Genomic DNA, 22256 nt, shown 5'->3' on the forward strand with positions numbered 1-22256 from the left:
ACATTACCTGAATCTCTGAGTTTCCCTCTCTCCTATTTGAGCCATTCAGCATTCTTCCCTTGTCTCCCGTCTCTTCTTCCATATGCAAAAGGCTACATTGCTCACATTCTTATGTTCCAGGCTCATGCAATATCCTCTTCCTTTATAGTTGCAGTACACCATCCTTCCAACCTGTTCTATAGACCTGCAACCTGTCGCTTCTCTCCCAATTCCAAGATCCCCCTTCCCATTCAGTTCTGTTTGCCATTAATATCCCTTTTCTGGCATACATGACACTTCTGAGTCCTCTCTTACCATCTACTTTCACAGTGTGTCTTGTGTACCCGTTAAAAGAATTACAGAGTCAAACAGATCCCTAGTGCTTTTGTGGTGCCTAGAACTCCCTGAACTTAACTTTTACTCTTTTTGGGCTTCCAAATCACTGTGTTACAGTCTACAGCTCAGAGTACTTTTTGTCGTGCCAAACGGAAGCCCTCAGAGCATGTAAGATATGAAACTAGAAAAACAATCTAGGCCAAGCAAAAAGAGAAGGAAATTAAGTCATCCCCGCAAATTTTCAGGCCACAGAAGGGAAGGTGGGAGGGCAGCAGTAAGGACTGATTTATCACATCGTCAGAACAAAGTTTATATTCTGGACTGGGGTTCAGGCTTCGGTTCAAACTGCATACACTTCCTCACTTTCTTTTAACTATGCATTATCATATGTCTTGCTACCTAGATAGGCTACTAAATATTGGATTTTTTGACTAAATGGACTGGTGTGCTGAAAATTAAATAACCAAATCGCCTCTGATTTTCCTTATAATGTATGCACATAATTCACAGTAAAGTTAATAAGAGTTGTATGCTCTCTTGGAAAGGAGACTTTTATTATGTCACATAGCATACAATCCAAGCATCAAAATCTTACTGAATTCAATTAGAAAGCAACTGTTGCATCTCATTGCTCCAGTTAAAAGCACAAAATAAAGTCACTTACAAAAAATGTTACATTTCCATATTTCTGGTTTAATGTAAAAGCTCAAGAAGTTTAAAAGGTTAACATTCAGTTGAATTCCATTTTTATAGGACTCAGAAATATGTAATGATTGTTTTCAATGTAGAAATTTTAAAAAACAAGGTTTCTTATTATAAGTTGAGCTAAAATTATCCTAAAGGAGAGCTTTAATTGTGGAGCAAACATTTCAAAAATATACAATAAAAAATAGATGTTGCGAATATTATTCTACTATGTCAAAGAATCATAGAAGATTAGGGTTGGTGGAGACCTCAGGAGGTCATCTAGTCCAATCGCCTGCTCAAAGCAGGACCAACGCAAACTGAATCATCCCAGCCAGGGGTTTGTCAAGCTAGGCCTTAAAAACCTCTAAAGATGGAGATTCTACCACCTCCCTAAGTAACCCATTCCAGTGCTTCCTCCTCCTCCTAGTGAAATAATTTTTACTAATATCCAATCTAGACCTCCCCCACTGCAACTTGAGACTATTGCTCCTTTTTCTGTCATCTGCAACCACTGAGAACAGCCGACCTCCATCATCTTTGGAACCCCCTTCAGGTAGCTGAAGGCTGCTATCAAATCTCCCCTCACTCTTCTCTTTTGCAGACTAAATAAGCCCAGTTCCCTCAGCCTCTCCTCATAAGTCATGTCCTCCACCCCACACCCCCCCGATCATTTTCATTGGTCTCCGCTGGACTCTCTCCAATTTGTCCACATCCTTTCTGTAGTGGAAGGCCCAAAACTGGATGCAGAACTCTAGATGTGACCTCACCAGTGCTGAATAGAGGGGAATAATCACTTCCCTCAATCTGCTGGCAATGCTCCTACTAATGCAGCCCAAATATGCAGTTAGCCTTCTTGGCAACAAGGGCACACTGTTGACTGATATCCAGCTTCTTATCCAATGTACTCCCCAGGCCCTTTTCTGCAGAACTGCCGCTTAGCCGGTCGGTCCCCAGCCTGTAGCACTGCATGGGATTCTTCCGTCCTAAGTACAGGACTCTTCACTTTTCCTTGTTGAACCTCATCAGATTTCTTTTGACCCAATCCTCCAATTTGTCTAGGTCAAATCTGGACCCTATCACTACCCTCCAGGGTATCTACCTCTTCTCTCCCCCCCCACCCCCCTCCGCCCACCTTAGTGCCATACATGAACTTGCAGAGGGTGAAATCCATCCCATCATCCAGATCATTAATGAAGATGTTGAACAAAACCAGCCCGAGGACCGACCCCTGGGGCACTCCACTTGATACCGGCTGCCAACTAGACATAGAGCTGTTGATCCCGACAATCTAGCCAGCTTTCTGTCCACCTTATAGTCCATTCATCCAATCCATACTTCTTTAACTTGCTGGCAAGAATACTTTGGGAGACTGTATCAAAAGCTTTGGTAAAGTCAAGGTATATCGTGCCACTGCTTTCCCCACATCCACAGAGCCATTAGTTATCTCATTATAGAAGGCAATCAGGTTGGTCAGGCATGACTTGCTCTTGGTGAATCCATGTTGACTGTTCCTGATCACCTTCCTCTCCTCCAAGTGCTTCAAAATGTATTCCTTGAGTACCTGCTCCATGATTTTTCTTTGATATGCTCTTTATCTTATATTTGTGTATGAATAAAAGCATTCCACGGCTAGCTTCTTCTCTTTGAAGCCATAATCTTGCATTTGTAACATCATTATTGTTTACTTTAATATCACAGATACTGTAGTATAATTTTACTGCAGGATTAGAAACTAGAAGAATATGAGCTGAGTGGTAGCTGGCCCTTCTTTGAGCCATAAATACTTTAGAAATTAGCAAACAAGGAAAGCATAATGATTTTTAAAAATGGAGAAGGAAGAGTGGATTTATTTTGAAACATGACATATTTAAAAGTTTTGTGTTAGTCCCTCAAGGGGAAATGAGCCTTTTGGCACCTTAAGGGTGAGAAAATAGCTTAGAGTGTTGGAAACCACCCTCCAACCCACAGGGAAGGCTTGGAGTCAGCCTTTTTGCTGTACAGAATTGGGGATCTTCCCCAATATTGCTGGGTGAATTTTCAGCTTGGATCTGATCCAAAGCCCACTGAAGTTCATGAGAGTCTTTGAATTAACTTAGTTGGGCTTTGGCTCAGGCCCCTAATGAAAGATTTTTGACAATTATAGAAAAGTTTAGTAAATCTAGTCAGATTAGACAAAAAAGTGTTAGGTGGTGTATCCCAACAGCAAGTCACCCCTAAATTCCAGCCACAGTCACATTTACATGTGCTAACATTGCAGATCTTGTGAAACACTGTGCATCAGGGCAGGCTGCCAGTGTAAAAAGTCAAAACTCTTAAAGTGCTGCCATGCCCAAGAAGCAGTATATCAATCTTGCAGACAGCTTGGAGTCTGTAATGTAGTTAGTTATCAGCAAGCATCTCACGGCTCCTTTCAGTACCATACTAGCGATGGATCACTAGTGCTTCAAAAATGCTGGTGATTATTATGATGATTTCTCTTTTTTGCATCTGTTTGTTTTTTTAAATATTTTTAAGACCATGCTCATTGTGTTGATATGTTACTGTCAGTGACATTCATGGCATAATGAATCTTCCAGTGAAGATGGTTTCAATCCAGCTTGCATTTCTAATAGATTGAGTTTAAATGTTAAATAATTCTAGATTTATTAATAGAAAACACAAGTGAATCCATGCATAGAAACTATGTAGTCTGAAAAGAACTTTCCTTAAAAACTGAGGGCTTTTTTTTTTTTATTTTAAACACGAGAAAATGTACGAAGGGAAAAGTGTACTAAGAGACTGTGATCTAAGATTGACTACAGTGATAAAGCAGTTGCATGTACTGTCAAGTAGTTCTGGGATTGAAGTAGTGGTTTAATTTAGGCAAACTGTTTTGGTGGTTTTTTGTTTTAAAAAAAAAAGCTGCCATAGAAACAGAAAGTTTAAGTCTTTACTATATTGTAAACATGAGAGCATAAAGGCAGGTTTTCTTTTAATGTTATATATAACATAATGTGTGTTGTGGGGGGTGTATACATGTGCATATAGTTTGCATTAAGTGTCACAGTTTTTAGGGCCTAAGTTAGTGTCACTAATCAACAGAAGTCAGTGAGCATTAGTTTGGATCTTTACAGCATAAAGTTATATCATTGGGCAAGTGCATTATTGGCAGTGAAACACACTGCAGAGATCTATATTTGAGATCAACATTCAGAAGTTAGTTTTTTATTGGAAAACTGAAACCATAAAAAGGCAACACGAACTAACAGGTTTTTCTGGTGATCGATCAGGTCTTGCTTGCATGGGTAGTGCTTCTTGATAATTTTTGTAATGTTAATTTTATTCAGAGCTATTGCACCATTGTCCAGACACTGGATGTGGTTTAATTAGGTCGCAACTTTATTCTTAAATATCTGGGAGTACCTGGCAGATAAAAGTGTACAGTGCAGGTAACTCCATAATCATTTCAGTAGACGCCCAAAGGGCTTCTGCCAGCTATCCCCCTTTCCCATCTTGGTCCCCAGCCAACCTGAAGAATCTATCCCCCTTCCCTGCCTCCCTCCCCCAGTTAAGGGGGATGAGGATTAAGGGGGAATATAAAGGGTGGTGTTGGCTCCCTGCCGCACCAGTCATAGGAGCCCCAAACACCCCTTCCCCCCACATACACACATACCCTGTTTCTGCTCCTTTAAAGAATACCTCCTTTAAATCATGTAAAGCAAATGTAATGGCCAGCAGAGTGACCTCACCGCACGTTAAGTGGTGGGTGGGGGCTGTTTTCTGGTTTGCTGGAAAAGGTGTGTGCCCCTTTAAGGGCTAGAGAGTCAGAGGGTGACTTTTTGCTACAGCTTCAGACCAGCTCCATGTGGGGGTGCTGCTGAGCCCTTGCTGACTGTATTCTCTGTACGCTGGGTCTGATCCAAAGCCCATTGAAGCCAATGGGAATCTTTCTGCTGACTAAAATGGGGTTTGAATCAGGTGTCTGAACAGAATCCAGCAATATATGATCACCAGAAAAAGAAAAATAAGGGTTGAAGTTTACGTTACATCCTGAATGCTGCTCCCAACCTGGTTATTTGAGGCTTTTAACACATTATGCTAAGACTGTTCGCTTTTTGTATAAATGGGAAGCATTAAGAGTTATCGCCCCCCCAAAAATTACAAACTAAAGCTCTTATGGTGGTGAACAGCTGATGATACCCAGAATGGCTGCGATAGTTTAATGCTAAAATATAACTACAAATAATTAGGAAAACTAAGAGGAATTGTAGCCCTAAGTAGTCAGCACTCAAGTTAATATTTGAAAAGCTCTGTAAAACATAAATGTCCACCACATCTGTGGCACAGAATCTGTTAAGGCCTGTGAGGACTTAACACATTTTGAAACTGGTGCAGTCATTGTGGGGAAAAGTAGGAGGAGCTGAAAGACCTGGCTGCCCAGTTCCGATAGCAAACTGTGTGAGCCAGAGCAAAGAGGAATGTCCCAATGACTTTGAAGCAGGCAGTTTGCTACAGCATCTAATGGACGTAAATTGGTTTGTCAGCCACGAAAGGGAAATAAATAAATAAATACTGACTTAAAATAGAGGGCAGGTAACAGAAGGTCCTATACCTGACCTTTTATAACAAACCCGTTCTATTTGAAAAAGCACAGTGGCAGGATAAAATATCTGATGGACGCAAGAATGACCGCAGATGGACATATACTTAATTGGTACCATTTGAGCCATTTCATTTTTTTTTATTCACTTTCATTTCTGGAACTGTGCTATTTTTATACATTTCTAGTTTACGGAGTGTAAAAAAGCCCATGTTAGAGAGCAAGAGTGAGAAAATACTGCCACATTTGAACTGATGTGAAATTCCAGTTTTCTATCTTCTGAAATTGACACTAGCTGATGGTTTTGTAATAAAATTACATCAGCTTGTCTTTGACTATTAGTGCTGCATGTTACGGTACCTAGAATAAGCTTCATTTTCTTTAGCTGAATATTACAGTGTACACAAACCTCTTTACAGGAAATGCTGAAAAACAGTCAGAACATACTTCATACTATAGTATGCTTATGCTATACTAATCTATTTCTAAGGCACCAATCACCATAGTCCCAATGGTACTTTACAGATATGTTAGCAGACATGCTCTAGTTAAGTTAGTCAGCTGTATGCAGCATGTTTGATTTTTCTAAATGTTTTTGTTTTTTTGTTAAAGCCTTCTGTATTTATTTTGTATTATAATTTCATCTTTTGCATATTTTATATATAAAAGTAGAAAAACCATGTCTTCATTTTTAGTGCAATTTGCAACCTTTTAGCCTTCTTTCTATGAATGTAAGTAACTTCAGTAATGTGTGAGCTCCTTCATTAAATGTATTTTCTACATGTATTTTCAAAGCATAAGAGCCTTCCTTAGTAAGTAGTTTTTTTCCATTAATAACAATATGGTTTGTAATGCACTTCAGATGAGCTTTATTCAGGTGAAATCCAACAACCAGGAATAGTTTTAATAACTTACATTAGCACAGGAGTTCTTTGTCTAAATTTGGAGTTCTCCAGTTTGCTTTTTGAGAGCTCAATATTTTCCTCCTTAACCATGATTTTTAATGGTTTATTTTAATCGTATGGTATACTAGGTGCATAGAGTTCTAACATCATCAAGAAAGTAAGTTAGTGTGAAATAATATACAGTAACTGGAGATCACCATCCTGCCAAGTCGTCCGTAGCTCTAGGAGAGTCCTGAACTTTAAAAATAAAATATAAAAAGATTAGTCACTTGCACACCTATTTGTTACATTGATGCTACCACCATGTGGCCGATAAATAAATATACGCACACACACACACACAGCTCACTGTTTTAAACAAAGGGCCACATGTTCCGTAAAAAGTGTCTCAAACTGTTTCCCAGCCCCCCCCCAGCCAATCTCTTCCAAGTGCCATTCAGTAGCCTGAACGGGCCCAGATATAATGCAGTGGTGTCCAACCTGTGTCCTTCGAGGCTTTAAACTGTGCGCCTGTATTGGTTTGCGATCCTGAAAGTACTTGTACCATCAAAATCACAAGGACTCCTCATGAGCATATCCTTTTGCAGGATCAGGCTTGTGTTTTGTTCTCTGAATTTTATAGTGAAAAAGACATGGCTTACCAAGATGCTTGAAAATATTTGGAGAAAAGTTTTTAAAAATAAAATGATTTTTTGTAATTATTACAGAGTCCTTCAGACCTGCAAAATTTTAATACATGATGAAACCCAAATGCAATGAAAAGGGGAAAAAATCAGATTACATAAAGCAAGGTTTGTTCTTTTTTTTTTTTATTTTTTTTAAATTCTAGGTACTAAATGAAGCAGTGGGTGCACTGATGTATCACACTATCACTTTAACACGAGAAGACCTGGAGAAATTCAAAGCACTTCGAATAATTGTCCGAATTGGCAGTGGTTTTGATAACATTGACATCAAATCTGCTGGGGATTTAGGTATGATTATTAAAGACGCTGTTTTATTTGAACATGTTATAGTTGCCTCCAGAAATGTGATAGCATCTAAGTCTTTGCATCAACATTTGCTGTATAATTTGTGCTAACATAATATATAAACTGTATAATTTTCTCATCAGAGTGTTCAAAAATCATTATGGTGATACTAACATTAGTTAATTAACTGATAATGGATCTGTGACAGTATGGCAGTCTGTCCATTCAAGACACATTTCAAGACTAAGAGCAGACTTTTTTTAAAACAGTAAACAGGAGACTTTCTGTCTGTTTGTTTATTTAACTTGCTACAGACTGTGATCCAGTTACAGTGTATAATTCTGTCAGTATTATGGCATACTATTTTGTTTGAAAATAAACAAATAGACCTAGCACCTGTGTTTGGACTGTAAGATCTAGTTCAGAAGCTTTTCCTGGTAGACAAATCAGGCACATCAGTTTTATCAAAGAATCAATTGTAATTACATGAAAAATAAACTAAACCGCTGGGGAATTTTGGGGAGAGGATCTTCACTCTCCTATTATTCAAAAGCTGCAATCTGGTTTGAACTGTTGTTTGCTTCACAACAGTCAAAAACAAAGCTGTATTCTCAAAGTACAGGTTTCCAGTTTATTTCTTCAGTTTTTCTGAATAAACTGGGAACAAATTACCTGAAGATTTTCTTCCTGTCACTTTTGACTAAGTCCTGCAAACATTTACTACCTAGTGTAGTACTTATTGCAGTGTCAGTCCTACTGAAGTAGTGAGTGGTTGTAGTACTGAGTTGTTTATTAGTAAATAAGGGTGAGTCACCCAACACCAGTTTCCTTAGCTTCTATTTTTTACACGTTAGTTAAAATAGATTTTTTTCTAGTGTGACAAATGCCTCAGGAGCAGGTTAGATCTGAAGATGTTTAGGGGGCTGTTCTCCCTTTGGTGCATACCTTGAACTCCAGTTTACATTAATAAGGTTAGACGCATTCATTGTGATGAACGCAGACATGTTCATTTGTAAACTTACATCATAGAGGTGGGCCTGAAGCAAAATACTAGGTCCAAACCCTAACTCTGGTCTCAGAATTAAGACCCAGTCCTGCAGAAGGTTCCACTTGTGCAGAATCCTACTGAAGCAAATGGGACTCCAGGCAAGAATATGATCTGTACATACAGGCAGGTATCCTTGCTGGGTTACAAGTTCACAATTCAAACCTACCTCATAGCTGTCCAAACTTGAACATCCCGGACTTTAGGAACGTTTTGATTCAGATCTAAATGCTAAATGGCAACATTTCTGAACGTTGAAGTCTGAGGCTTTGATTAGACTCATTTAAGCTGTACAATTAGGATCCAGGGTATTGATCCATGCCTATCTTTAATGAATAAAATTGTCCCCTCCCAATGAAATAACTGTCGGTTTTGCTTTTTAGTTAGTAAAATCTGGATGAAAGTTGAAAGTCTGATTTTTATTTTTAAGCTCCATCTGGCTAGAGCTAGTGACTGGGATTCAACCACTGACTTACCATTACTTGCAAAATCACTTAACCTACCTGTCACTCAGTTTCCCCTCTGCAGAACTGGTATAAATAATACATACCTCATAGAGGTGATGTGAGAGTTAATTACTGTTTGTAAAACACTTTCATCTGCTGATGAAATGTGCTGTGGAAGTAGATTTTGTGGTAGTAGCAACAATATTCAGAAGAAGCCAGGTATTTTATCAGAAGCCTACTTAGTGGAAATCACATGAGAATTTTTTCACTTTAGAAGAAAATATTTTTGTAGATATGGTTACAGCTGCATTCTTTTCATGCTGTCATTTTTGGTTGATGTGTATTTCACAAAAAATGTGGAACCAGGAGTTTCCCATGCAAAAACCTGAAAATCTGACTTTTTCCACAAACTTGTGAGTTGCTACTTATGTGCTGAGAAAAACCTGAGAGATGAGGATGTAATCAGGGAGGTGGGAATGAGCCTATAGAAGGCAAATAGGGCTGGGGCTTTGGGTGAAGCCAGCTATTCTTGGGCTCTCTAAGGGGTGAGGGTGTGTGTGTGTGGACCAGACCACTGAGATCAGTGGGGGGGAAAAGGTGTGTAGAAGAAATCACAGAAGCTATTCTGCACCGCTCCCTCCCTAATAATATAGTGCTGTTTTCTCAGTAAGTGGGAAGGCCATACCCTTTTCCCTCTATGGTAAGTCTTGTGCTTGTCCACTTTCTCCTTGTTCTTGTCCTCCTCCTGCTGCTGCAAGTGGTTCACCCCGCAGGGCAAGCTCCTTATTTCAGCTGCCTATATGTAGTAAACTATTTAGAGGTGGGAGAAGGGAAAAAGAAGCTCTAGAACGTAGGTGAAAGGTTACGTGACCCTTCTCCCTACAGCCTTCTAGGGACAACTGTACGATGAGCAAGAAAAGCTCCAATAAGCTGAAAGGTGAGTGGAAATTCCTTGTTTCTTTCTCCAGACATGTAATGAAACATTTCTAACTCTGTAGAAAGCAGTGTTTGGTAGATGCTGGGAATTAAAATATGTGTTTATGAATTTTAATATTGTCCCATGCAATCTGTATTTTGTTCCATGAAAATGGCAGTTCTTTCTTGTATAACCAAATACAGCCATTTAATATGATAGGTTTAACATAATTTTACCCTCCAGTTAAACAAGGATACTCATTTTGCCTCTTTCTTTTTTCTTTTACAATGTTGGGATTCATAGTACAGTTCATGCTAATAGGATGCCAAGAATGATATGCCAGCAAAGGAAGCTGTTTTATCTTAGTAAATCTAAGAGCAGTGACTCAGCAGACGATTCCGCACAGCAAAGAAAAATAGTTATGCAGCCTCCCTATATCGATTTTTTTATTGATCTCAAAAGTCAATAAAGGTGCAAGCCAGCAGAATAAAGAAATTTGGATTCACACTGTAGATAAATAGGTTTGAGATGATAATTTATCAAATTACTGACATTGTTCCTATTATTGAAGAGAATACTGTTCTGTCTCTCTTGCTTCATAAGATGTGAAGTTCATAATATTAAAGCTAGGTTGTCGTTATTCTCTCAGGCCAAAGTGAATGGTCAGCTGCCTCCTTTGTTAGCTGAAGCAGCTTATTTAATTTTTATTTATGTACAAATATCCACAGTGAAAAATGCCCTACTAGTTGTTGAAGAAAAAAATACATATTCATCTCCATTAAGAGGTATGACAGGAATCATCAGCAGTCTGAACACAAACTTTGTCAGGAGTCAGAGCTGGTAAATAGAGAGGGAGCAGACAGTACATGGAACTGAGAAGAGGCAACATTTAAGCAGGACAAAAGCTTTTTAAAGTAAACAACAACAACATTCCCTAGGGTTATTTCCGAAAAAAGGGTTTTCTTAACTGTGAAGCATATATTGAGTACTGCAAGGAAATTATTGTCCAGAAAACTACTGCAAGGTGGCAAACGTGTCCATAGTGGCAAAGCCACCTCACCTGGGGTCTATTCCATTTTTGGGAATAGCTGCCATTGACTACAAAGATTTTGGATTCAATCTCTGGTGCCCAATCCAACTTCTGTTGAAGTCAGCAGGATTTTCTCTATTACTTTCTCTCACCTTCTTGCCTCCATGCCTTGCTCACTACAGACCAGCTATTGCCAGGTGCTTAGCACCACAAACTCCTATTATCTTCAAACACCTTGTAGGAGCAGACTCAACACCTCAATATGAAGATTTAGGTAGGGTGTGTCTTTACTGGTTAGCTTGGGGGCTGCGGGTCAGGGCTTCTGTTTCTGTTCACAGCAATTCTACTGACTAGTTGTGCAATCTTGAGCAAGCCATTTTTAAGCTCTCTCTCACTTTACCCATGTATGAAGTGGATATAATCATACCTGCCCCAGGGGGGCCTGGCGAGCGTTCACTAATATTTCGAAAACAGTTTGAGATCATCATTAGTTTATATAAACAGAGTTTTCTTGTATAAAAGGGCTTGACAAAGCCCTGGCTGGGATGATTTAGTAGGGGTTGGTCCTGCTTTGAGCAGGGGGTTGGACTAGATGACCACCTGAGGTCTCTTCCAACCCTAACCTTTTATGATTCTAACTAATGCAGTTTAACTCTAAGAACCAGCACAAACCTCACTTCTTTTGTTGCCAGTGCAAGGCACATGTCTTGACTTTGCCTTGGCTAATATAAACACAGAGCACATTATATAGCTAATAAAATATCTCCAGCAAAAATATATTGAGAAGCCATAAATAAACATACAGTCCTGGTTTTCCATACGCTAACACGTGAATTAGTCCCATTGAGCTTAATGAGACTACTCATGGGCATAACTGTTTGTAAGATCAGGCCTTAGTATGGATTTCTCAGTATGAAAAGAACATAAGAATGGTCATAATGGGTCAGACCAATGATCCACCTAGCCCAATATCCCGTCTTCCGACAGTGGGCACTACGAGGTGCCCCAGAGGGAGTGAACAGAACAGGTAATCATCAGATGATCCATCCCCTGTCACCCATTCCCAGCTTCTGGCAATGAGAGGCTAGGGACACCCAGAGCATGGGGTTGCATCTGTGACCAACGTGGCAAATAGCTGTTAATGCACCTATCCTCCACGAATGTATCTAATTCTTTTTTGAACCCCATTATAGTTTTGGCGTTCACAACATCCACTAGCAATGAGTTCAAAGGTTGATTGTGCGTTGTGTGAAGAAGTACTTCCTTTTGTTTGTTTTAAACCCGCTGCCTACAAATTTCATGGGTTGACCCCTCATTTTTGTTATGTGAAGGAATAAATAGCATTTCCTTATTTGCTTTCTCCTCACCGTTCACAACTTTATAGGCTTCAGAGTAACAGCCGTGTTAGTCTGTATTTGCAAAAAGAAAAGGAGTACTTGTGGCACCTTAGAGACTAACTAATTTATTTGAGCATAAGCTTTCGTGAGCTACAGCTCACTTCATCGGATGCATACTGTGGAAAGTGTAGAAGATCTTATTATATACACACAAAGCATGAAAAAATACCTCCTCCCACCCCACTCTCCTGCTGGTAATAGCTTATCTAAAGTGATCACTCTCCTTACAATGTGTATGATAATCAAGTTGGGCCATTTCCAGCACAAATCCAGGTTTTCTCCCCCCCCACACACACACAAACTCACTCTCCTGCTGGTAATAGCTTATCTAAAGTGACCACTCTCCTTACAATGTGTATAGCCCATCTTAGTTGTCTCTTGTCCAAGTTGAAAAGTCCCAGGCTTTTTAATCTTTCCTCCTAAAACTGCATGAAGTATTCCAAGTTTGGGCATACCATGGATTTATATAGTGGTATTGTGATATTTTCGGTTTTATCTGTCCTTTTCCTAATGGTTCCTAACATTCTATTAGCTTTTTTGGACTGCCACTGCCTATTGAGGGGACGTTTTCAGAAAACTATCCACAATGACTCAAAAATCTTTTTTTTTTTTTTTTAGGTCAGCTAAATTAGACCCTATCCTTTTCTATGGATAGTTGGGATTATGTTTTCCAATATGCATTATTTTGCATTTATCAACACTGAATTTCTTCTGCCATTTTGTTACCAGTCACCCAATTTTGTGAGATCCATTTGTAACTCTTTGCAGTCTGCTTTGGGCTTAACTTGCTTGAGTAGTTTTGTATTGTCTGCAAATTTTGCTACCTCACTGTTTACCCCTTTTTTCAGCTCATTGATGAATATATTGAACATCACTGGTCCCAGTACAGATCCCTGGGGGACACCACTATTTACCTCTCTTTCCATTCCGAAAACTGAACATGTATATCTCCGTTTTTTCCTACCTTTTTTTTTTTTTTAACCGGTTACTGACCCTTGAGAAGATCTTCTCTCTTATCCCATGACAGCTTACTTTGCTTAAAAGCCTTTGATGAGGGACCTTGTCAAAAGCTTTCTGAAAGTCCAAGTACACTATATCAACTGGATCACCTTTGTCCACATGTTTGTTGATACCCTCAAAGAATTTTTATAAATCGGTGAGATGTGATTTCCCGTTACAAAAGCCATGTTGACTTTTCCCCAGGAAATCATGTTCATCTATGTATCAGATAATTCTGTTGTTTACAATAGAGTCAACCAATTTGCAAGGTACTGAAGTTAGACTTACCAGCCTGTAATTGCCAGGATTGCTTCTGGAGCCTTTTTAAAAAAATTGGTGTCACATTAGATATCCTCTAGTCATCTGGTACAGAAGCTGATATACATACCACAATTAGTTAGTTAATAGTTTCATATTTGAGTTCCTTCAAAACTCTTGGGTGAATATCGTCTGGTCCTGGTGACTTATTGCTGTTTAATTTATCAATTTGTTCCAAAACCACCTCTAATGACACCTCAGTCTGGGACAGTTCCTCAGATTTGTCACCTAAAATGAATGGCTCAGGTGTGGAAATCTTCCTCACGTCCTCTGCAGTGAAGACTAATGCAAAGAATTCATTGAGCTTCTCCGCAACGGCCATATTTACCTTGAGTGCTCCTTTAGCACCTTGATCGTCCAGTAGTCCCATTGATTCATTGGCAAGATTCCTGCTTCTGTTGTGCTTTAAAAAAAAAATGCTGTTAGTTTTTGAGTCTTTGGATAGTTGCTCTTCAAATTGTTTTTTGCCCTGCCTAATTATACTTCTATACTTGACTTGCCAGAGGTTTATGCTCCCTTCTATTTTCCTCAGTAGGATTTCACTTCCCATTTTAAAGGATGTCTTTTTGCCTCTGATCACTTCATTTACTATGTTGTTTATCCATGGTGGCAGTTTTTTTAGTCCCCTTGCAATCTTTTAATTTGGGGTGTACATTTAGTTGAGCTTCTATTATGGTGTTTTTACAAAGTTTCCCTGCAGCTTGCAAGCATTTCACTTTTGGAACTGTTCCTTTTAATTTCCATTTAACTAGCCTCCTTAAAAAAAATATTAAAAATCATACATTTAACAAATAGCTTTGATAATGGAAATAGATTACAAAGCTGCACTTGCGTTCTGTCATGCATTAGCCAGATGCTCCACTGTTTGCACAGAGATGTTTACATTCAAAGAATTTTTGTTTTTGTGAAAACTTTTGAAATGTCATAAATATGTTTCTATTAATAGTGGTTTTGGGGCCTGAACTACCAGACAATATCTCTTCTGTAACTTTCCTTTTGGAATTTTTTTCGTGTATCTCTTCATTACTCCTGTGAAGTTTAAAACATATTAAAGTCCTGCCACTGTCATTCAAGCCATGAACTCTGATGTTTATACGAACAGCATGTGAAAATATCTATGGATTGTAAAATTAAATCTACAATATCCTTGACTCTAGAATAATTTACTCGTTAAACTTTAGGGTGACTTTTGAGTGAGGGGAAAAAAGAGTGTGTGACATATTCAGTAAATGTATAATCTTCTTTATCTTTCAGGAATCGCAGTATGTAATGTGCCAGCTGCATCAGTAGAAGAGACAGCAGATTCTACAATGTGCCACATCCTGAACCTTTACAGGCGAACCACCTGGCTTCACCAAGCCTTGCGAGAAGGCACAAGAGTACAGAGTGTTGAGCAGATTCGGGAAGTTGCTTCTGGAGCTGCCAGGATTAGAGGGGAGACCTTGGGCATTATTGGATTAGGTATGTTGACTCTGAGTAGACAGTTGGTTTTCAGTTTTTTTACCCATTGTGATAGAATTATGGAAATTGAAAATGGAAAAGAAGAGTCATGGAAGCCATCCCCTGCAGTGCTTAGATCATATTTGCTTTGTCCAAGCTTGTATGCTGAATAAGCAATACCCGTGCTAAATAAAAATGTCCCCAACTCATGGGGCTTTCTCTATTTACCTTAGAAGACTACTTCAAAATCTAATAGTTTTCTCCTGATAGTTTTAATCTTTCTCTTCTTAATTTCATCCCGTTAGTTCTAATTACACTCCATTGTATCATGGTGAATAGTACTTCTCCATCCTTGGTGTTTATAACTCTCAAATATTTATAGGTAGTTACTTTGTTCCCCTTCCTAAATCATCGCTTAATATTTCTACCCAGTCAGTCCATCCAACAACTTATCTAATTTTGTTGTTGTTCTACCTGAATTTCTCTACATCTTTCTGAGAATCAGACACACAGGTGCTGCAGAATCATATAAAGAGGGAGTATCACTTCCCTTTTCCATCATGGAGGCCCTTGACTAATTAGTCCAATATCAGATTAGCCTTATTTGGTACTGTTTTACATTGCATAATCCTATTTAACTTCCTGTTCAATGCTTATTTCACCGTTTCTACTTTTCCCATATTTCTCCCTCCTACTGTTGTTTTTAACATACCAGAAAGGGTCCCTCAAGATCCATAAAATATTTTCATTAGTGAATTGGATATTGGAGTGCAGAGTATGCTTATAAAAATGACACAATGAGCAAATGACACAAAGCTCGGAGGGGTTGCAAGCTCTTTGGAGGACAGGATTAGAATTCAAAGTGACCTTGACAAATTAGAAAATTGGTCTGAAATCAACAAGGTGAAATTCATTGAAGACAAGTGCAGAGTACTACACCGAGGAAGGAAAAATTAAATATGCAGCTACAAAATGGGGAATAACTGGCTAGGTGTAGTACTGCTGAGAAGGGATCTGGGGGTTCTAGTAGATCACAAATTGAATTTGAGTGAACAATGTGATGCAGTTGCAACAAAGGCTAATATCATTCAGGGTATTAACAGAAGCATCGTATGTAAGACATGGGAGGCATTATCCTGCTCCGCTTGGCACTGGTGAGGCCCCAGGTGGAGTACTGTGTCCAGTTCTGGGTACCACACTTCAGGAAGGATGTGGACAAACTGGGGAGAGGAGAGCAACAAAAATGATAAAAAGGTTTAGGAAACCTGACTTGTGAGGAAAGATTTAAAAAAACGGGGTGTGTTTAGTCTTGAGAAAAGAAAATTGAGGCGGGACCTGATAAGTCTTCAAATATGTTGCAGGCTTTTATAAAGAGAACGCTGATTATGTTCTCCATGTCCACTGATGGTAGGACAAAAAGTAAGTGGCTTAATCTGCCGCAAAGTAGATTTAGGTTAAATATTAAGAAAATCTTTCTAACTATAAGGATAGTTAAGTTCTTGAATAGGCTTCCAAAGGAGGTTGTGGAATCCTCATAATTGGGGTTAAAAAAAAACAGGTTGGACCAACACCTGCAAGGGATGGTCTAAGTTTACTTGGTCCTACCTCAACGCAGAGTCTGGATTTGATGACCTGCCAAGGTTCCTTCCAGTCCTACATTTCTATGAAAGAGTGATCTATCTCTAGTTTTAGATTAAAATATATTTGCAATCTTGTTCACCAGCATATTGGCCTTAGGGTACCCTGTGTTCTGCAGAAGATGCCACTTTTCATAGCTTTCAGTTCCTGTCCTAGTTGATTTTGTCTCATCTTTGGTTTTGTTTCAGTTTATTACTGAAATGTGTGGACATCACAACTGCTGAATCATGAAAGGCTGCTATAGAAAATGCTGTGCATGTAAAATAAAGTAGTCCCAACTTCTCCTACTTCCATGCCACCTTGATGTCATTGCTAAATCCTGCTGAAGTTTCTCTCTACACCTCCAAAATGTCTTTGCCACTTTTGTCCATATTCATCCCTGGCCTCAACCACTGCAATATATTTCCACTATCATCATCTTAGCTCAACCTTCAATCATTCTAAAGTTGTCCTTTATGGATAATACAATGTGTCTGCCACATTAACCATGTCTGGGGTCTCTTAACATCCTTTCACTGACTTCTTCTTGCCTTCTTCACAAGAAATGCCCTTCCTTATTCTCACTTCCAAAGAACTCTTAAGACTAGCTCCTTCTTTTGGCTCTCCACATAGTCAGTCCTTCCAAAGCCCTAACTAATCACTTCCACACCCTTTGATCTGGCCAAGCTGCATCACTCACTGGCCTCTTCATTTCCTTCACCCACTCTCTTTTCTCTATGCCTTCTTTCATACAAATTCCCTACTTCTGACACCTCCACTCTCGCTTGGTTTGCTGAGCCTCCTGCTGCTCATCCTTCATGTCCCTCTTTTAAAGTCGCTTCTTCCCCTAATAGGCCTAATAACCAGTCTCCACCCTTCCTCAGCTTGTAGTAATAATGAGAATGAGAGAAGTAAAACAAGCAAAAAGTTCACTGATCAACACTGTTTTGCTCAAAGAAAAGGAGTACTTGTGGCACCTTAGAGACTAACCAATTTATTTGAGCATAAGCTTTCGTGAGTTACAGCTCACTTCATTGGATGCATTCAGTGAAAAATACAGTGGGGAGATTTATATACATAGAGAATATGAAACAATGGGTGTGACCATACACACTGTAACCAGAGTGATCACTTAAGGTGAGCTATTACCAGCAGGAGAGCGGTGGCGGGGAAAAAACTTTTTGTAGTGATGATCAAGGTGGGCCATTTCCAGCAGTTGACAAGAACGTCTGAGGAACAGTGGGGGGGAGGGGAGGAAGAATAAACATGGGGAAATAGTTTTACTTTGTGTAAGGACCCATCCACTCCCAGTCTCTATTCAAGCCTAAGTTAACTGTATCCAGTTTGCAAATTAATTCCAATTCAGCAGTCTCTCGTTGGAGTCTGTTTTTGAAGTTTTTTTGTTGAAGTATTGCCACTTTTAGGTCTGTAATCGAGTGACCAGAGAGATTGAAGTGTTCTCCAACTGGTTTTTGAACATTATAATTCTTGACGTCTGATTTGTGTCCATTCTCCCTCCCACCTCACCTCCCCCACTCTCCTGCTGGTAATAGCTCACCTTAAGTGATCACTCTGGTTACAGTGTGTATGGTAACACCCATTGTTTCATGTTCTCTATGTATATAAATCTCCCCACTGTATTTTCCACTGAATGCGTCCGATGAAGTGAGCTGTAGCTCACGAAAGCTTATGCTCAAATAAATTGGTTAGTCTCTAAGGTGCCACAAGTACTCCTTTTCTTTTTGCGAATACAGACTAACACGGCTGCTACTCTGAAACTGTTTTGCTCAATCACTTGTTTCTCTTGCATCCGATCTCTCATCTGCTTGTTTATTCAGACTGTAATTTTCTCAGGCCTGGATTTTTGTTTCTCTGTATCTTAGAAAGTGTGTAGCATCTTTTGAATGCTACATAAATAATACCATATATTTCAAGCTTTCTGTGTTACCTTATTTCTTTACCCAGAGACCAACTGGCAATCATTACAGATTCTAGAATAGTCGTATATAGTGTCATATAATATACACTATATTATTGTGTGTGTGCGCATGCGATATCCCAAGTGAGCTGCTACATTCTGCATCAGCTTCAGTCTCTGAATGGTTTTAAGATGTAGTCCCATATAGAATATGTTAAAATATGTTAAAATAGTCTAATCTTGAGGTGACAAAGGCATGGATAATAGTAGCCAGGCTTGTATATGAAAGAATAGGTCACAACAATAGGTAGAAGCGTTTAGGTATTCCTGAAGATGAGCATAGAAGTACTTGGATTAATAGAAAGCCAATCTGGTTACTGCTACAATTATCATTTAACAGTAACTGGGAAATCACCCCTTAGTTGCAAAGTCCAAATCACCCCTTAGCTGCAAACCCTGGTGACCAGCAGCAGATGCACTCCCTCAGTCAAAGGGGATGATATTACTAGTGGCTGTTTCCTGCTTTCCATCATCCTCTTGGTCTTGTCTGGATTCAGCTTCAGACAGCTTGCTTTCACCAATGCCCCAGTCTCAGCTAGATGTTGTCTGAGGTGCTGAGTTGCATTGCCCATGTCAGACAAGGTGGCAATATACAGTTAGTATTATCTGCATACTGCAAATACCACACCCCTCAATAACACTCTTGCTTAATACTTAAGAGAGGTGAACAACGGGCGGGGGAACAGAATGTTGCCCATGCTATCTACACTTATCATTTTGTTCAAAATGTACATCAACATTTCATTAGTAACTAATCCTGGTGGTAATTTCCTTAAATTAGATTTATTTATTAGAAACATTTTCAGGATAGAAAGGAAAGCTGTCACAGGCTGTAGAGTTGTGCTGTGTTGTTTGACAGTAATTTCAAAAATAAACCCAAGGAAATTAATAGGCAACAGGTTTAAAACAAACAAAAGGAAGTACTTCTTCACACAACGCACAGTCAACTTGTGGAACTCTTTGCCATGGGATGTTTTGAAGGCCAAAATTGTAACTGGGTTCAAAAAAAGAATTTGATAAGATCATGGAGTATAGGTCTATCAATCACTATTAGTCAAGATGGTCGGGACACAACCCCATGCTCTGGGTATCTCTAAACCTATGGCTGCCAGAAGTTAGGGGTGGATCAGATGGGATGGATCACTTGATAATTACCCTGTTCTGTTACTTTCCTCTGAAGCATTTGACAGTGGACATTGTCAGAAGACAGAATACTGGGCTAGATGGATCATTGGTCTGACCCAGTATGGCTGCTCTTACGTTTTTAAACTCCTGGCCGATTCATGATGCAATCTGTTCCGTGTACAGAGGTTATGGTTAAATCTGGACCATCAGTTACAGCAAACTTTTCTCCCGTTAAATCATCATTGGCCAGTTTCTTCCCTCAAACACATACACGTAGCTCCCGGTGATTTCAGTGGGAGGTTCCACACATGCATTAGAAGGCTCTAATATATTAGTCTACACACCAACATTGGTTGTAATCAACAGAAGGTTTCAGTTTTAAACTGGTCAGTCCATTCCAATAGACCCACCCATAATGTATTCCGAAGGTGAGAGGTACAGGAAGATAGCACATGTAATACACTTTATTCTTTGTGAAATTATTGTTCACAAATTATGTACACTGAGCTATATAGGTCCCGAATCTTGAAAAACATTTTAATTACACTAGAAGTTTGCTATATTTCTGATTTTCATAGAATCCTAGAAATGTAAGGCTGGAATGGACCTCAAGAAGTCCTCAAGTCCAGCTCCTTGTGCTGTGGCAGGAACAAGTAAACCTAGATCATTGCTGACTGGTGTTTGTCCAACCTGTTCTGAAAAGCCTCCAGTGATTGCGATTTCACAACCTCCCTTGGAAACCTATTCCAGAGCTGAATTGCCCTTATAGTTAGAAAGTTTTTCCTAATATCCAACCTAAATCTCCCTTGCTGCATATTAAGCATTATAAACAGATCCTCAAAAGCAAACAACTAGTATACACCGTCTTTTATTTCAATATGTTTTGAACACTTTGTCTTAAGTAGAAGTCCCAAGGGAATAGCAAACAGTACCAGTTATATTGACTGACTGCTCAATATTCTAAGTATATCCATCACCAGACACTCCAGAATTACTGTGTTCAGGTTAGATGGTCAAGAAGAAACCTCTTTTTGTGGCTTCTTGTGTTTATTCAAAAAGAAACTGAAGAACATTGGGAAATCCCTTAAAACACAGTTAGGAAAATCCCATGTCTTTCCATCTTCTTCTGTTGCATTTTGAGTAGACACAGATATTACAAAACAAAACTTTCCGTTGATATTTTTAAGACTGAGCATTGGCTTTCCTGGTGAGTCTAGTGATTCTGATACTTCTGAAATATCCTTATGTCTCAAATTCTCAAGCTGATAGCTGAATGTAAAGTACAGTGCCGTATAAATAGTTGTATTTCTTCAAAACATTTGTATTCCCAAACTCTCTTCACACAGAACATGCCAGTCCCGTGACCTTGATTTAGTATTACTTATCTGTGTGTTGTAATAAGTGAGATAAGGACCTCCCAGTACACATGCAAGGTGGGATCCTTTCCTTAAACCAATTTAAAATGTGACTTAAGGAAGTAATAAGAGTAAGAAAGGGTAAATGAGGAAGAACTAAGGCAATAAGGTAGATTGTACTACTTAGATTATGAGTTTATTTTAGGCTAGAGACTGTCTTTTCATTATAGATGGGTGTACAGTGCTACCACAGTGGGGCCTGTAGACACTACGCAGTACAAGATTATCACTGCAGCTACTCAACAGGAGTAGTGCATGTTATGATGGAGCCCCTTTGTTTATGGTTTAGCTATATGGACAATGAACAAACATTGGCAGGTTTCTTGTAGGCATTCTAGAATAAGTTCATCATCAAGAAGGATGTAAAAGTGGAAAGTACCATCTCAGAAAGTGCACGTGGGGATGGGGGCAGGGGCAGGGCAGGTGAGCTGAAAGGATTTTAAAGACTGCATAAACTGAAAACAAGTTGGGAGGGTAGACTCATCTGCTAATAGCAATTGCAAGAATTTGAATGTTTTGAATATTGACCTGTTTTTGAAATAATCATGTTGTCACAGCTTGCTGTGTAGTGTGTCATAAATTCAGGCAGAGAGGAAACTTTAAAGAAATTATTTCATATTAACTGAAATTGCAAACATTCACTTAACTTTTTATTCGAGCTGACTGTGCAGACATGGGGAAAAATGAGTACTTTGCAGGGATAAGGTGGGTGAGGTAATATCTTTTATTGGACCATCTTCCGTTGGTGAGAGAGAGAAGGTTTTGAGCTACATAGAGCTCTTCTTCAGGTATTACCTCACCCACCTTGTCTCTCTCATACCTGGGATTGGCGTGGCAACAACTACACTGCAGGGAACAGTCCAGAACATCAGTGATTTGTCGTCAGCACGTCCAGCAAATAGTGCCACCTGTTAAGCAGACCCAGGTTACCATAGGTCTCATACATTCCACCTTTTGGCGTTACAGCTTGCCATTTTGTTTATATTTTATGGAGCAGTCTTGTTGCTTTGTTTTGGTCAGGGATGGCATAAACCAACCCATAAATATAAAGCTATGTAATGAGAATTTCTAAT

General features: G+C 39.2%; 1 protein-coding gene across 15 annotated transcripts in view; it reads left to right on the plus strand.

The window, feature by feature from the left end:
- Positions 1–22256, plus strand: part of CTBP1 (C-terminal binding protein 1) — a 408406-nt gene that overhangs the window by 364771 nt on the left and 21379 nt on the right. For all 15 annotated transcript variants that reach the window (XM_027826156.3, XM_043544846.1, XM_037898255.2 and 12 more), the window contains 2 exons: positions 7316–7460; positions 14863–15069. In XM_027826156.3, the coding sequence (XP_027681957.2) occupies positions 7316–7460; positions 14863–15069 (352 nt within the window). The remainder of the gene's footprint in view (positions 1–7315; positions 7461–14862; positions 15070–22256) is intronic.

Source organism: Chelonia mydas, chromosome 4, assembly GCF_015237465.2.
Source record: "Chelonia mydas isolate rCheMyd1 chromosome 4, rCheMyd1.pri.v2, whole genome shotgun sequence".
Taxonomy (NCBI): domain Eukaryota; kingdom Metazoa; phylum Chordata; order Testudines; family Cheloniidae; genus Chelonia; species Chelonia mydas.